The 18,828-nt window shown below is 39.0% G+C and overlaps 1 protein-coding gene across 5 annotated transcripts in view; it reads left to right on the forward strand.

Annotated features, from left to right (window-relative positions):
• LOC114251791 (ATP-binding cassette sub-family G member 1) overlaps positions 1–18,828 on the forward strand; it is a 52,643-nt gene that overhangs the window by 20,083 nt on the left and 13,732 nt on the right. For all 5 annotated transcript variants that reach the window (XM_089732116.1, XM_089732112.1, XM_089732117.1 and 2 more), the window contains exons 3-4: positions 13,481–13,598; positions 14,961–15,150. In XM_089732116.1, the coding sequence (XP_089588242.1) occupies positions 13,481–13,598; positions 14,961–15,150 (308 nt within the window). The remainder of the gene's footprint in view (positions 1–13,480; positions 13,599–14,960; positions 15,151–18,828) is intronic.

Genomic DNA, 18,828 nt, shown 5'->3' on the forward strand with positions numbered 1-18,828 from the left:
TGCGTGTGTGTTTAAAGCCTTGCCATCGAAACTGTTAATTGTCGTCGATTAATCAACTGTATTAAAAACATAATTTTCAATTGCTTATTGGTGTCATATTTTTTGTGAACCCGCTTTAGACTCGGATCTTTAATATAGCCCGTGCACGGTAACGTAATCATTGGTAGGATAAATGAGTTGATATTCATTAATAGTTAAGTATGCCGACGATTAGCGTATAAATTATGTGGTGACTTGCAAATTACAAATAGTTTTTTTTCTACCTATGCTGATAGCATTGAGAGGCTATTTCAGCTTCTCCTTGATATGTAGGCGAGCTCACGGGGCTCTAACCGGGAGTTGCTAACGCTGGTCCTAGCAAGAGCCATAGCTTTGCAGAATCTATCACCGGATCGGAAACGCGACCCACTGAGAAGATCCGGCGAGAAACTCAGTGGGCTGTGTTTATGGGTTAATTTACTCGTCGAGCCCTTATCGCAAGCGACGGGGTCGACGAGGACGGTGACCGGCGCTTGTGGTACCTAAAAGCACCGCTAATGGATCGGAAGGATCCGCAATGACGTGTTTAGGGCGACGTCGACACTAATAGTTCAAGCTAAACACACAGCATTACTTAAGCAGTGATAAATTGGCAACATTACCACATCACTCAGCTCTTTGATATTGATAGGTATACTACACGGAAGACGGTAACGGTTTATCATCAGGTGGGCCGTGGTATCAGGTAGCGTGTTGACGTCAATGTTGATAAAATTAATTAGTTCAAATATATAAGTTGTGTTCCAATTTGAACTCTAAAGCTTTTATTCGAAGCATACGGAAAGTGCCTAATACCGCGCAAACACAAAGCTGGCATGGGTTGGGAAAATGCTATTGAAGTCACATCACGTGTGACGCGGCCGAACTGCATCCAGGCCACAGGACGGTCACGTGTTTGACTCGGCGTCGTAGTGCTGGGAAATAATTATCACCGTGAAATAACGATAATATTTTTTTTTTACAATAACTAAATAATATGTTTATTAATGTATGCGGATGAAGAAACAATACAAGTTAAGGTTAATGTGTCGTGAGCGCTTTTGTGGTAAAATGTTATCACCGTTGACATTGTTTTACTAATGACGGTAACTCAATTATTTTTATTGATGTCCTAAAACATTTTTTTTTTCAGCTGACTGCTTTCGTGTTAATTGGGCACAAAAATACCATTTCACTAGACAATTCATGTATGCGCTGGTGGCTGGGTTTGACAGGAAAATATTAGTTATTTTGGTTGATTCAAAATAAACAAACCTAATTGTATTAATACTATAGAAAATTGGTGTCAGTTGTTCAAGTTGCGTACATCTCACATCTACCTCATTTAAGTATATATATATGTATATAACTATGAAATTAAGATACGAAAAATCGACATCGATAAAAATAATTATCAGACCGTACATCGTTGGGTTGCGTACCGTTTGCAGTGGCTTTCTAATTGACCAACTTCAGATGACCGGTGGCTTAATACGTATCTTTACAGTATCACCGACATCGGTAAACAGACGTCATAAGTCACGGCATCATTTGTATCTTTGTGCGACAGATCACTGTTTCATTGCTAGTGTTGTGGTTTTTTTTCCTACTTATTATATATTAATTTATATATTTATAATTTTATATATTTCCTACTTATTAAAAGGGAAAGTTGAGGGCAAAAGATCTCGCGGACGATCTCCAACACGATGGACCGACCTCATAAAATCTGTGACTCACTCCAACATAAATGTTTGCTCTCACTCTGCGAAACATCGTGCCACATGGCGTCGCATCGCGAGAGCATCGGTATCGCAGGATCCGACTGATGCATGACCACGACCACTCTGTCAAGAGTGTACGAATAGGAAATATATTAATAACCTCGAGGGGTTATTCTAGATTCACCGAACTAGTAGGTGAGTTCACGGGGCTCAAACCGGGGCAAGAGCAGTGCTTCCAGAATCTACCACCGGATCGGAAACGCGACCCACTGAGAAGATCCGGCGAAAAACTGAGTGGGCTGTGTCTATGGGTTAATTTACTCGTCGAGCCCTTCGTCGCAAGCGACGGGTTCAGCGAGAACGGTGATCGGTGCTTGAGGTACCTAAAAGCACAGTTAATGGATCGGGAGGATCCGTAATGAGGGCGACGTCGACTGTTTACTATTCGGTCCACCGGATCGGGTATATAATTACCGGCGGCCATGACAAGAGGATTTTCATGTCGTACCGCCTTCTCAAAGCGCAATAATGCCGACTGTAAATACTTACTGACTGAGTCAAGCTCCAGGTCGTCATGGAGTGAAGTGGTGGTGGAGTGAAGACATCCACAACGTAAATGCTGCCACTCTTCAAACCGAAACGCATTACTGCTTCACGGCAGTAGTAGGCAGGGTAATGGTACCTCCCCGGCCGGACTCACAAAACGTCCTACCTCCTGAAAAACTTCCATCGCCACAACCAATCCCTGATTATAAAGTATCGTGGCTGTTTTGGTGCAGTTTTACGTATTTTTCTCTCTTTCTTCCTCTCTTGATATAAGTTGAGATCCGCTATCGCTTGATACCTCGTTCTGTTGACCTCCTACTCTCAAATAGACAAGTCATCTGACGCTCAAGGCTGTTGGAACTTCTACACGCAATATGACCCAAATACTGTAGACTTGGTGTAATAATACTATTATTTTCTCAATTAAAATGGTTTTGAAAATCGTAATAAAATGTTTGATAGTTATTATTTCTGTGTGCTCTAGTGATTGGCAGGTTATTAATAAGATTGGCCATCAGCGAGGTTAATGCTTATTCTTCGAACGTTTTCTATTCATAAGAGATCCAGTACCGGGTAGTTCATGACAACCCACTCGATGCCAACTTTTTTGAAAAGTTGTTGACCAGGTGCAACCAGTTTTTATTATGAACTAGCGACCCGCCCTCGCTTAGCTTCGGAAACTGTAATTCATTATTGATTTCTCCACTATTTAATGGATATTATTAAACATATAAACCTTCCTCTTCAATCACTCTATCAATTAAAAAACACCGCATCAAAATCCGTTACGTAGTTTTAAAGATTTAAGCATACATAGGGACATATAGGGACAGAGAAAGCGACTCTGTTTTATACTATGGAGTGATTATGGTTGAAAATAGATTGATTACTCGTGGTGTAATTTTTTATGATGTGATTTATTATGTGTATATAAGTATATTAGTATGAATTGTATGTAAGTATGTATATTGGTATATAAATTAGTTAGTTATATATTCCATATTATATATTATGTAAACGGTATATATCTGTTTATTGTATGTATTTTCCATAATAATGTATTGTCTATAGTACACCGTAACATACCTGCAATATTTTTATATTTTCCAGAATTTCAGTAAATTAAACGGTTGTCTGGAAGAGATCGCTTTTAGCGATGATACCGCCTATTGTACAAATGTATCTACTTTTTGACTTGATTATGATGATTTGACTTGATTATTATTATAATATTATTTTTTATTGCCATTGTAAGCAGACGAGCACACGGCCTACCTGATGGTGAGTGGTTACCGTCGCCCATGGACTTCAGTAATGCCAGGGGGGCAGAGCCAAGCCGCTGCCTACCAAATTATTTGGTCATAATCAGTGGGAAGCGTAATGCTTTGTGTGATGTGCATAGAATTTTCGCACACAAATGAAAACTATTTCAAGGTCTCTTCGAGAGGACGAATACAATTCATTCACGAATCGTTTTCATCAATCAATTTAAAATTGGCCCTGACCTTTGGTCCCCTTTTTGTGTCACGCATGTCAAGCATTAATGTAGTGTTGACCGCGGTAACCCCCCTACCTCATCTGGGCTCTGACCTCGGAGGGAATCGGACGTCGGGTGTAAGAGTGCAGGGGAGTCGTTTAATGGGTGGGCCCTAAAATCCTTGGGCCCGCGGTCTGCTCACAATACCATGCAGACCGTTGAGTCTCACATACGCCGCGCGCCCCTTTTGCGCGGGGACCTCGTAGGAGGTTCGGCCCTCTACCCGAAAAAAAAAAAGGCATTGTTGAAGAACGGAAACCGGTTATAAATAGACTAGGTATTCTCTTTTGGTGCAATATAAAAAGACATTGCTAAAAAAGTGGCTTTTATATTAGCATCGGGTGTTTCAATCTTGAGGCTATAATTGGGAGTCCTATTCACGCAGTGATCACTGGTGGTAGAGCGTATTGGTTTTTTTTTATTGCCTTTGTAGGCAGACGAGCATACGGCCCACCTGATGGTGACTGGTTACCGTCGCCCATGGACTTCAGCAATGCCAAGGGCAGAGCCAAGCTGCTGTCTACCGCAATACTGCTTGCTATATGGGATACTGCACCATAGGAACAATGATCTTGTTTATTTATTATGAAAGGTAATGGAGTTACCCAAGGTGACTCTCAGATACTTGACCTTCCTGACCCAGGATATTGATCGTTAAAATGCAAGTAACAATTTTATGAGGCTACATCTAAATCTGATAAATGATTTTGAAACGCATAAATGACAAAAATACAAAAACACTGACTTTTATTTATTTATATATATTATTGCTTAAATGGGTGGATGAGCTCACAGCCCACCTGATGTTAAGTGGTTACTGGAGCCCATAGACATCTACAACGTAAATGCGCCACCCACTTTGAGATATAATTTCTAAGGTCTCAAGTATAGTTTTTACGGCTGCCCCACCGTTCAAACCGATACGCATTACTGCTTCACGGCAGAAATGAGCGGGGTGGCAGTACCTACCCGTGTGGACTCACAAGAGGTCCTATCACCAGGTCCTACTACCATATACAGTCAAACCTGGGTAAGTGAGAACTGGATAAGAGAGAAAACTGTATAAGTGAGAGTAATAGCTAGGACCCGTCATTTTAAGCTCCCAAAACCTCTATTAGCGAGAAACAGAAACCTCTGTAAGAGAGAGTCGTTTTTCCCTCATGGACCTCCGTAAGTGAGACTGCTACTTATCTATACCTCTATAAGTGACAGTCGAGCTTTATTTATTTATATTATTTAGGAGGAACAAATGACAAAACAAATTACAAATTTAACATCTGCTATTTTATGACTCATTCTTAACTTTCGTGGAACTTCCTACCACTGTTTTTGTATTGTTTTCTCGTCAATATTGAACCTATTATATTTCGTGGAACTGAATAACGTTGTTATTTTATTGCATTCTTTTCGAATGGACACGTGCGCCTGTGTACCGTCCTATTTGTCGGACTTACTCAGTTTATCGTTAATCAATTGCGAAGGGAAGTTCTGTTCTGCGTCATGTCAAAACGGAAAATTAAAGTACTGTCAAGTAAAAGTTAAACTGAAAATTAAAGTACTGAAGTAAGTGATAAACTTAAAATAGTGAATGCGTTTGAATCCGGAAAATCGCGAAATGTAATTCAGAGGGTGCATTAACGAGAAACTCGGGTTAGTGAGAAACCTCTATAAGCGAGAATGAGATTGTGCTCCTTTGAACTCTCACTTATCCAGGTTTGACTGTACATAGATTCGATTAGACTGTACACAAACTTGATGATATTTTGGAATGGCATAGCTTGGAATGGTATAGCGGGATCTTAAACTAAGATAAAAGCATATGTAGTTGTCAATATTATGGCACATGCGATTTAAATTATTCTAATTATAGTCGGTCCCTACGTAGTATCATCTTTGAGATGAGATGTCTTTAAACAATTGATCATAACCGGAATTTAGGGCTGGTAGCGGTATACTGATTTTATACATATGTGTAATAATACTATATTTACACATATGTATCTATAATGATAATAATATTTAATACATTTATACGTAATAATATTTATATTATTTTAATTACAATAATTCAGGTGTGCAAACATAAGACGCTATGTTATATTGTAAATGCGTGTAAATTGTAAGATTGTTTGCAATCAAATTTACATTGTAATTTTAGACTTTGACCTCACGTGTCAAGTGTAATCACTTAACAAAAAATGGACCGTGAACTCGTCAACGTGTCTGTAATAATAAAGAAATAAAAGTGCAAGCGAACTTGAATATAAGAATGAACTAGCAACTAACAATAGGGCATAGTGAATTATATATGCTACTAATAAAAAGTCTTGTATATTTTCATCTATTTAGACTAACTACATATGCATAAAAACATTGTTTTTTTTTCATTTTTTTTTATATTGCTTATATGGGTGGACGAGCTCACAGCCCACCTGGTGTTAAGTGGTTACTGGAGCCCATGGACATCTACAACGTAAATGCGCCACCCACTTAGAGATATAAGTTCTAAGATCTCAGTATAGTTACAACGGCTGCCCCACCCTTCAAACCGAAACGCATTACTGCTTCACGGCAGAAATAGGCAGGGTGGTGGTACCTACCCGCGCGGACTCACAAGAGGTCCTACCACCAGTAATTACGCAAATTATAATTTTGCGATTTTTATTACACGACTAGCTGACCCGGTAGACTTCGTAGTGCCTCAATCGATAAAGAAAAGACCTAAACTTTTGTATAAAATAAACAAAAGGAATCCGTCCGACGGGGGACACACCAAAGGAAAAACAAAATTGTTATTTTTATTTAATTCCGAGCATTTTATTATGTATTAAACCTTTTAAACCTTCTCTGGACTTCCACAAATAATTCAAGACCAAAATTAGCCAAATCGGTCCAGCCGTTCTCGAGTTTTAGCGAGACTAACGAACAGCAATTCATTTTTATATAGATGTTATTCCTTCACAGTGGAAGTCAATCGTGAACATTTGTTGAGTACGAATTTCGTTAGAAAAAGGAATTCGAACACCGGTGCATCGCCAACACGAATGCAACAGGACGTCTTATCCTGTAGACCACTTTACACTTCAAATTACTTAAATACCCGTTATTATAAGTCGTAGGACTTGTCATTATAGATATTCCTTGACCACAAAACTATTAGTGAAGGTATTGGTAATATGGTTTATTATCTACATTTAAAAATCAGAAGTGCACGACTGCTTGGCGGGTCGAGCTATGGAGAGCTATGGAATGTTCTTTTTGTAAAGGAAGGATTACTAGTGGCCCGGAATCCTTTCTAGTTTCACCAAAACAGGTGGGCAAGTAAAGGCTCAGCCAGGAGAGGTGGGATTTGCTAACAGCTGCCCGAGCGCCTTCGAAGAAGCCCTAACCACTCAAGGTCAGCTGTTTCACGAATGGATCTACTACCGGATCGGATCACGACGCGGCGAGAAGATCCGCCGAGAAACTCAGCGGGCTTATGTATGGATTAGGTTGCACGTTGAAATTTACCGTTTCATTGTTCTCGTCAAACCCGTCGATTGCGTCGAAGGGCTAGGCGAGTAAATTAACTCACAGACACTGTCCACTGAGTGGTAGATTCGAAGTACTGCACTAGGGTTAGTGTTAGCAACGTTGTCAGGTATGAGCCCCGTGAGCTCACCTACTTTTTGGGCTACGCTGACATAACCTCACAGGGCTATTAGCTTAGGTAGAAAAGAAAAAAAACCTCGAAATCTTAGCCGAGTTCGACGAGTACGGGTACTATATAACGTGTTTTTTTTGGTCAGGAGGAAATCGCCGGACTTCCGCCCTCCACTGGAGATGGCGGGCGGAGCATGTCAGAGTCGAACCGACTAAAACCTCCTGTCGCTCAACAACCAACGTCCAGACCTCGAATGAGACAGAACTCATGAAAAGGCAAAGGGCTATATAACGTGTAGGATAATATCTACGACGGCTTTTAATTAACCATGTCCAAAACTGTGCTCGTAATGAAATAATGAACAAAACATCGCTTCGTCCTGCGACAGTGTTTCACAACATCGCGTTCCGACTAATGAATGTGCCAACACAGTGAAACAATAGCGGGGGTTCACGGGAGGTCATCTGTCTTCATTAAGACGTTTCGATCGCTTAAATTACCATAATGATGTCTATATTCGTTTGATTAGCTATGCGTTTGGCTGCATTCGTTATTTTTGGAATGAAAACGCTGCGGTTTACAATGAGGAAATTTTTTCTGGAAAAAAAAAAATTCGTTTTTTTTGAAACTGGTATTGAGTAGTGTAAGGAACTGTCCTATATTAATAACCGTAACTGATTCGCGGCAGATTGCACGCATGCGAGCTCACAATACCCCCCAACTACTTTGTATGCTACCTACTGCTACCCAATTTTAAAACGGTAGTGAAAAACTTTGTGAAACCAAGTTTGAGAGCTGGCGTCTAAAAATATTTGAGAAACGCGACTGCTGATAAAAAAAAGTAAAGTCTGTTTGCTCAATAATGTCTTTTGGAAATGGTAAACTTAGGTGTGGTATTTTATAATTTTTATTATTACATAGGTAATGAAAATTCGAACATTATTTAAATGAAGAAAAAACACAGGATATTTTAAATAGCTCTCCGTTTGCCTCTTTATTTGTTATCGTCAAACTGGGTCACAAGACCGCGACTTTTGTTCTTAGGCTGAACAAAACTCTTTTGTCTCAATCGTTAGTATGTAAAAAGAGTGACCGTGTGATTTTACCCGACTAAAACACGACGCAGGGTTATGATTCAAGTATTATACACACGTGTGTGTTTGTGTATAATACTTGTGTGTGTGTGTGTTTTCGTGTGTTCTTTTTTTTTCTACCTAAGCTGATAGCCTTGAGTGGCTATATCAGCGTAACCTAACCAGTAGGTGAGCTCACGGGGCTCAAACCTGACGACGTTGTTAACACTAGCCCTGGCAAGAGCAGTGCTTATCAGAATCTACCACCGGATCGGAAACGCAACAACTGAAAAGTTCCGGCGGGAAACTTAGTGGGCTGTGTCTGTGGGTTAATTTACTCGCCGAGCCCTTTGTCGCAAGCGACGGGTTCGACGAGAGCGATGACCGGTGCTTGAGGTACACCTAAAAGCACCGTTGTGGATCGGGAGGATCCTAGATCACGTGTTTTGGGCGACGTCTACTGTTTACCATTTGGTCCGCAGGATCGGGAATGTAGTTAAGCGCGCGGCGGCGGCCACGATGAGAGGGTATGAAAGAGGGATGAAATGAATACGTGGGGTCGACGTGTCCGCTTGCGGGGGCGCGGAGCGGGCCTCGGGGAAACCCCTCTGCCCGGACTGAATCTCCCTACCTATTAAGGCAGGGGTGATGCACTGCGGGATGGTGTGTAGCGGGCTTGAGGTTTTGAGATGGGACGATTTCTTTTTACGGGTGGTAGGACCTCTTGTGAGTCCGCACGGGTAGGTACCACCACCCCGCCTATTTCTGCAGTGAAGCAGTAATGCGTTTCGGTTTGAAGGGCGGGGCAGCCGTTGTAACTGTACTGAGACCTTAGAACTTATGTCTCAAGGTGGGTGGCGCATTTACGTTGTAGATGTCTATGGGCTCCAGTAACCACTTAACACCAGGTGGGCTGTGAGCTCGTCCACCCATCTAAGCAATAAAAAAAAACTTCTTTCTTCTTTTCCCGAAATGAATCGAGTGGCTCTCGCTATTATTAATACCGAACATTTTTAAGTTTTCAACTAACTTCGCCACTTCAAATCGGTCAAGCATGATAACACTTATACTAATGTCAGCGCTTGGCGTGCATATTCCGTATCAAGTTTCATTAATAATAATATAAAACTAGTGGTCGTATCGTGGTCTAAACTCGACCATAACTAATTTAAATTATAAGTTTGAACATTATTATGGTTCTATTGTCACATTTCTATAATAGGTAATAGTTTTTCTATAATCACATATTTCGCCAAAGCTTTAATATAAGAGAATAATATTATAATTAATTACAACCAATATTCTTAATCTATTTTCAATTTTATAACAGACTTTAAACAATAAACAAAAATGTATGTATGCGTGTGTGTGTGTCAAATACATGATAGTGTGCGTAAAGTTTTTTTTTATGGAATTAATGTATTATATTTTTATGCATAACTAAAAAAAATATTAGCATTCTGCACTCCTCTCTATAAAAGTAGGAAATTTCATACTCCTACGTCCGCGCAATTTTCGTAAAAAGGGGTACAAAGTTTTTGCTTCACGATAAGTGAAGTTTTTTATATATAGACTAGCGACCCGCCCTTGCTTCGCTTCGGAAACATTCAATTTTATTATTGATAGCTGAGTCCCGCGATGTTACCCGCGGTTATTGTCCTACCGCGGGAGACGCCGCGAGGCAAAGCTAGTCTTAAAAAAGTAGCCTAAGTTACTCCTTATATCATCAGCTACCTATCAGTGAAAGTCTCATCAAAATCGGTCCAGCCTTCCCAGAGATTAGCCGGAACAAACAGACAGACAGACAGACAAAAATTGTAAAAAATGTTATTTTGGTGTATGTACCGTATATATATTCATATGCATGTAGTAAAAAGCGGTTATTTCAATATCACAAACAGACACTCCAATTTTTTTATATGTATAGATGTATAGATAAAGTACATTTAGATATCTGTATGCACATGCCGTTTATCAACGAACAATCAAATGTAATTATGTTAATCGCTTAGAAAAATAATTGTGCAAAACAATTTAATAATAACTTCGACTTTGTAAGTAAATTGTGATAGCGTTATTTAAATACAGGAAAACATTAAAGGTTAATTATTACATATCCATTAGGGTTTTGTGTTTGTTGGGTGTGATTACAGAAAAACGATTCTATGCAATTTAAAATATGGGTTGTATTTGAGAGGTTTCTGAAAACCAAATACCTTTCATAAATGGTGATTCTTAACGAATAGCGGTGTACGCAATAACAGTCGCAATTTGTAGTCGTCGTGGCCTAACGGATAAGACGTCCGGTGCATTCGTGTTGAAGCGATGCACCTGTGTTCGAATCCCGCAGGCGGGTACCAATTTTTCTAATGAAATACGTACTCAACAAATGTTCACGATTGACTTCCACGGTAAAGGAATAACATCGTGTAATAAAAATGAAACCCGCAAAATTATAATTTGCGTAATTACTGGTGGTAGGACCTCTTTGTGAGTCCGCGCGGGTGGGTACCACCACCCTGCCTATTTCTGCCGTGAAGCAGTAATGCGTTTCGGTTTGAAGGGTGGGGCAGCCGTTGTAACTATACTTGAGACCTTAGAACTTGTATCTCAAGGTGGGTGGCGCATTTACGTTGTGGATGTCTATGGGCTCCAGTAACCACTTAACACCATGAGCTCGTCCACCCATATAAGCAATAAAAAAAAAAACATACTTATATGTATATACCAGTGTGCTTAGTGGAAGTTTTTTAATGTTCTCGACCGCGTAAACGTTAACTCACATTTGTATGGAGTTGGAACAGCGCCCCTAGCGGCGAACGTAAACAAACTTTCTAACTCTATACAAATCTGAGTTAACTTTTACGTTATCGAGAACGTTAAAAAAACTCGCACTAAGCATACTGCCATGAAGATAAAATAGTTTGTTCGTCAAGGAAAGTTGGTTTTATATCCGAATCTCGTCATACGACCACAAAGAGAACTGTTTTAGCCCAAGATGTTACGTTCATTCATTTTTCTAGGAAAAACAAAATCATAAATTAATAAAGCTACAAAAACGGCCACTGAATACGTAGTCGTATATAGTGAAAATTATATCTTGTCTGGTGGGAGGACGTCTTGTGAGTCCGCACGGGTAGGTACCAGCGCCCTGCCTATTTCTGCCGTGAAGCAGTAATGCGTTTCGGTTTGAAGGGTGGAGCAGCCGTTATAGTGTAAAAACCTTAGAATTTATATCTCAAGGTTGGTGGTGGCATTTACGTTGTAGATGTCTATCATTTGACATCCGGCGGGCCGGGAGCTCGTCCATCCACCTTTAAAAAAATAAAAAATACTTAAACGTGGCCAATTTTTTATGGAGGTAGGGATTACCACTGGTGGCTTGGAGGTTCAAGCACGGTGCGAGTAAAGTTTTAAAAAATGCCATCAACTACAATTCCCTTAGATGCTTTGGCGTTTGTATTGTGGTGCTTGTATTTTGCTGCGCGCTTTCGCTAATGACTAGCTTTCAGTGTTCCTGGGGATCTATCCCCGTAAGCGGCTCGAGTTCGTCGGTATATTAGTTCAGTAAATAAAAACAAAACAAAACTATAGGTAATTATGATCACCGAGGTAATAATAGGTTATAATAATATCCTCAAACGAAAATGTAACAAAGAACAAGTTACGTTTGCCTAATAAAATAATAATAGGTAATTGCTTTTGTGATTATGAAGTATGCTTATCGTGAATTGTTTTTAAATCAAATTTGATATTTATTTAAGTATATATTTGCATTGATAGCTCGGTTTAATTTGAACGAAAAAAAGGTTTTCGATCAGTAGTTACTGTTTTAACAATTTCGCGAAATGCCGCAACTTATTTTATGTGACGTAATTCGGAGCCAAATTAAGAGACGCTTACTATATTGAATGATGATGATAAATTCCACGCCCATTTCGGCTAAGTTGCCATGGCACTGATGCGAATAAATTGACCATGGAATTATACTAGAATATGGTTGATCAACTTTTTTGGCGCTCGAGCCAAATAATGATTCAGACGTTTTTGGCGGGCCATTTTGACGATTACCTTTTTAGTCATTTTTACGTAACAATTAAGTTAAAGTTGATAGTTATATGGGCCGCCGTCGCTAGAGCAGTCTTGCACGAAAAAAATATTAGTTACATTATGTTTTTGTATTTAAAAAGCCTAAACAAATTTGAAATTCTAGAATGACCTTTTGACATTTCGTTAAAATGTTGCAGTAGCAATAAACATGCTGTGTGTGTACAGACATAACACATACGACCAAAGCTACTGATGTTAGAAAAATGGTAAACAAACTTACATGGAACTCGATAGGATGTGAAGTGACGGAGAATAGTGATTTAGATACGTCCCTGTGTGGTATTGACGTCAGTCATCACTGACGTCACTGAGGAGAAAATACCGTTAAGAGATTAACAAAACCGATTGTGAAGAAGATCAAGCTACGAAAAGAAAATTATGACAATCTAGGGGATTCTTTCAGCAAAGGGAGTCGACGTGGTCCAAAACACGTCATTACGGATCCTCCCGATCCATTAACGGTGCTTTTAGGTACCCCAAGCACCGGTCACCTTCCTCGTCGAACCCGTCGCTTGTGACAAGGGGTTCGACGAGTAAAGTAACCCATAGACACAGCCCACTGAGTTTCTCGCCGGATCTTCTCAGTGGGTCGCGTTTCCGATCCGGTCGTAGATTCTGCGAAGCACTGCTCTTGCTCCGGTTTGAGCTCCGTGAGCTCACTTACACATGCTAGGGCGAAGCTGCAATAGCCTCTCAGGGCTATCAGCATAGGCAGGAGAAAAAAGAAAAAGGAACTTTGATGATAGAATATAAAGGTTTTATAAATTAAAATGAATAATAAAACTTAAATTCAGTAATACTGTCTAAATCATGTTTATTTTGTTCATAGGTTCAAAGATAATATTGCGAAGCTTAAACGGTGACTTTCGATCCGGTCAGCTGACAGCCATCCTTGGTCCTTCAGGAGCTGGGAAAAGCTCCTTACTGAATATTTTAGCGGGATACAGGTGAGCTTTTTTATTTTATTTTTTTATTGCCCTTGTAGGCAGACGGAACAGAAACGTGACTCACTGAGAAGAACCAGCGAGAAACTCAGTGGGCTGTGTCTATGGGTCAATTTACTCACCGAGCTCTTCGTCGCAAGCGACGGGTTCGGCGAGGGCGGTGACCGGTGCTTCTAAATTTCATTTCCCGCATCCCTGTCCTTGTACCATTATCTCACCTATTTCTGTCGCGAAGCAGTATTGCTTTCCAATTTGGGTCAGTGGGGCAGCCGTTGTACTATAGAACTGAGACTTAGAACTAACTTCTCAACGTGGGTGACGGGATTTATGTTATTAATATAATAACCCATAGGGGTTCCGAAAACCACTTAAGACCAGGTGGATGTAATAAAAAAATATTGTTACCACTAGTGACGATTTACAAATTTGCGGATTTGTTTTGGCAACTGGTCTCGCAAACGACTTTTCGTCAGGAGGGTCTACTTCGAAGACAACATTAACACTTGTTAACTGTTCAAACAGGAGTTTAATTACATCAATAAACCGTCTCACTACGGGTATAGGTTAATTGTACGTCATTATTAATGTCGTATCCTTGACTTGAATGATTGCTTGTAGTTATCCGACGAGTATTTATTACATGCGATTTAAATATTATAATTACATTGTCTCTCTGTAACAGGCTAATATGCTAAATTGAGTATACATTTTATTTATAGTATTTATATTGTGTTATAGACATCGTCGTGTATGTTGTACGTACTATGAATTGGGCTAATTCAAATCGAAATAAAGTACGTCTACCTACAATGGAAATAAAAAAATATATCTTATAAATAGTTGAGGCAGTCAGCGCAAAAGTGGCATAATCTTACCACAGTATGGAAATAATGAGGTTCGCATTTACTTTTACACTGCTTCGTAGGCAAAAACAATACGCGCAAAATAATGTTCACAAGCCATCTGTTAACTAGGGGTCAAAATAGGCCGGTTTTGTTTAGAAAACTTTATAATGTTTCAAATAAATTGCAATATATATATAAGCACGAATATGAAAAATTGTGGGTTAGGTCACTTTTGCGCAGACGGCCACAATTGTTCTTTCATCATCTTAGTAAAGCCTCAAAGCAACGCAGATTTATGAATTAAATGTTTAAATCTTTTAATAATTTTGCTAATTTTAATTTTATTTTTAATTTTACTAACATAGTTATAAGTATTACTCTACTTACAACATATGGACTTAAGATGGTCTGAATTAAATGATTTTTATTTTATTTATATATTTTTTAGTAATACCACGGAGTCTTTGAACTGCCATATTTCTAAGCTCTTTACACGAAATACACGAAATCTCTTTGTCAGGGTTAACGGGTCGACCGGCCTGATCTCCACCAATGGACTGCCTCGCGACCTCCGGCAATTCCGGAAGATGTCCCGGTACATCATGCAGGAGGATTTACTGCAGCCCTTCATAACTGTGCTGGAGGCAATGTCGATGGCCGCAGACCTGAAGCTCGGGTCCGGGGTGGCGAAAGAGACAAAAGCCGTTGTGGTAATTACGTAGCTTTTTAATAAAAACTAGACGATGACCGAGTTTTACTGGTTTTTTTTGTTGATAAATTGTGTTTTTTACAAAGCAATTCATTTTCTTGGTCTAACCTTAAACCAAACACTCGTTGGCTTCGGGTGGCTTAACAACGCCATCTGCTGAAATAGCTTGTGTTATTGTGTCTTTAAAGCAGTTAGTTGCTCTCAATTATAAAAAAATAGTATTATTATTCGTCAATAGATATCGGGAAGAGTCATAAAGTTGATTATCGATAAAGTTGATTATTGAAAACACGAATAAAACAACATTTTTTGAAAATAAATCGTAGCTAGATCGATTTATCGCCCCCGAAATCTCCTGTATACTAAATTTTATAAAAATCGTTGGAGCCGTTTCCGAAATTCAAATTATACACATATATACAAGAATAGCTCGTTTAAAGGTATAAGACATCTACAACGTAAATGCCGCCACCCACCTTGAGATATGAGTTCTAAGGTCTCAGTATAGTTACAACGGCTGCCCCACCCTTCAAACCGAAATGCATTAGTGCTTCACGGCAGAATTAGGCAGGGTATGGTACCTATCCGTGCGGACTCACAAGAGTTCTTACCACCAGTAAAAATTATTTTCTACCCTATAAATACTAACGCAAAACTATTGTGACGTAGAAGTCTTAAAACGCGCTATTGAAGACTCTTTAAAATGCGAAAAGGCAAAATTCAAAGCGAATCTTTAACAAGTATAATGGAAAACTATTAAAATTTCAACATGCGTCTTGAAAGGCAGCGGCTTGGCTCTGCCCTTGGCATTGGTAGGCAGCGGCTTGGCATTGCTGAAGTCCATGGGCGACGGTAACCACTCACCATTAGGTGGGCCGTATGCTCGTCTGCCTACAAAGGCAATAAAAAAAAAAAAAAAACTGCACACTGAACCTTATTGATATATTTTTATTAAAAAAGCAAAACAGTTTTGCGTTGCAATTGAATTTTTCTGCAGTTTTTGTAACGAACAAAGTTCTTTGAGTTAACTCGAAGTGTTAATAAAACTATGTAAAGCAAAATAATATAGGATCGTTAGTTGGTTTTAACTGTGTGTGTTTGTAGAATATTTTTATTAATCATACACAGCCATCTGGCGCCCCAAAACTATAATTCCCTGGTAAGTACTTTAGGAACCACAGAATGACTTACGTTAAAATATTTAGGTACATGTGATTGTGATCATATCAAAGAACAATTTTAATTATGAAACAATCTGCAACTAAAAGTTTTTGTTTGAAGATTTCTTTTTAAAACAAAATATTGAGATTTAACGATAGACAAGATCACGTTCGTCTCAACACTAATCGGTATTATACCCAGATATAGAGTGCAAATTTTCGGTTCGCTACACTAATTTTTCCCAAAGTGGCAATCGACATTGGACCTTCGACCCATCAGTGTGGGATGCAAACAATTGCGCTATACGGTCGAAAGAGAAAAAACTCATTCATAAATGTAATTTGTCAGTTGCAAAATATTGTGTTACCATGACAGCACACAACACGCAACTCATCTGGCCTTGATCTTTAGAAGCTAGAAGATTACCTGTTTTAAATTACCGCGTTGATTACTTTAAATAAAGATATAATTGAATTATACTGATTGTAGTTCGCATTGAGATTAACCATTCTTTCTATTTCTGCTGCGAAGTAAACCAAAAGCTTTCCGTTTCACAGGCTGGGAAAGTATACAAAATAATTCAGACTTGAGAGATTTCTTACTATTGTTAAGCCGGTAAGAGTAACGCCATCTATCGCCGAATAGTCGAACGAATATCGGAGGATCTAGTAGCATCTAGAACGATGTGGAATATTCTCGACGATTGTAGGGATTTCGTCTCGACTATATAAGTGTTCGGACTTCATCAGAGCTGAAGACTGGCCGTCATCTAGTCCCGATCTTAATCCGCTGGATTATGATTTATGGTCAGTTTTAGAGAGTACGGCTTGCTCTAAACGCCATGATAATTTGGAGTCCCTAAAACAATCCGTACGATTGGCAGTGAAAAATTTTCCCATGGAAAGAGTGCGTGCTTCTAGTGATAACTGGCCTCAAAGTTTAAAGGACTGTATCGCAGCCAATGGAGAACACTGCGAATAAGCTTTTTATACTTTAAATTGTTTTATATTTATGTATTAAACTAACACACTGTAAAAGTAATAAATCTTATTTGCAATAGAATTTTTTTTTTCCTTTGTCTCTGTAATTATGGCAAGACTAGGGATATATAAGTTGCTCCGTGAGCCAGTCAATTGCAATACAAACTTAATATTCCCTACAGACTCCGTAACGGCTGGAGCGATCAGCGATCGATTCAAAGTCAAATCAAGCAAAGCGCGCATGCCTGTCTTGTCGGATTGGCGGGAAGCCATCACATAAAACAAATATATTTGACAGATGCCTGAATCTCACTTACGACATTTTAAAGATAAGCTTTTACTTAAACAATTTCCGAACAATCACATTCGGAGCGTCGGTCTACCGAGCAATATCACCCGCTCAGTGGAAGACCTTCCCTTCGTCGTATACCTCCAAAGTTGGTCATTTTATATTTAAAAAAAAAAACAGAACGGCAAAATATATTCTTGTTTTGTTGATCACTCCTAATAGCTTAAGGTACCGAATGTAGTTACCCTTCGCAAGTCGCAATCGGACGCATTCCCTTTCCGAAATTCCTACGATCGAAACCGTAAATGACTTCAAAATGAAGCAAAACATAAAATTAGCCAGTTTGTTTGCATTGACCGGGTCTGATTATAGATTGTCATTTACGAGGAAGATAAAAATAATTCTGTTGAATAAAATTTGATTTGGGCCAATGTTGTCGCTTTTCATACGCTATTTTTTATTGTTATTTTTTTCTTATCGTTATTAGCCTAAGGCGCACGGACCGGAGTTATTATTAATATTCGTAATGTTATCGCATTTTTGACGGAATTTATTAGAAAAACCCAAGAGGGTTCCCAAAGTAATCACTTGAATAGACGTGGATAGGTACTTTAAAAATGAATTCTTTTTATATTTAAAACTTTTGGGTATTGGTATCCATATATGGTAATTACGTATTACCGTATTAACGTAAATTCACTAACTTCAATACAATAGTAAGACAATTCCAGCCTCCAAGGGCGACACATCGATTTCATATATTCATATATCTTTAATTTGTCACTTAAGGACTAATAAATATATCAAAACCAATAAATACAGTCCACTCTCATTTATCACAACGCAACAATACCTACGTAAAATTTTGTAACTATACTTGAGACCTTAGAACTTATATCTCAAGGTGGGTGGCGCATTTACGTTATAGATGTCTATGGGCTCCAGTAACCACTTAACATCAAGTGGGCTGTGAGCTCGTCCACTCATGTAAGCTATAAAAAAAAATTGGATTTATGGAAAAAAAAAACGGTGCGCGTGTAACTTGGTGCACGTGAAAGAAGTAAAACTTCTTTTGCGGTGTGTAGTATTGTCGTTTTCTTCATTTTTCATCCTTAAATCAAATTTCTCTTGTAATAAGGAATGCTGTGTATAAGAGAAACGACCTAGCTCGCTTTGTTCTCATCCTCTCTCCACGGTCGAATGGTACGCGAGACGCTCTGTCTATCTTCTCATTCTCGCTCTTCGTAAA

The sequence above is a fragment of the Bombyx mandarina genome, chromosome 12 (assembly GCF_030267445.1).
Source record: "Bombyx mandarina strain Sakado chromosome 12, ASM3026744v2".
Taxonomy (NCBI): Eukaryota; Metazoa; Arthropoda; class Insecta; order Lepidoptera; family Bombycidae; genus Bombyx; species Bombyx mandarina.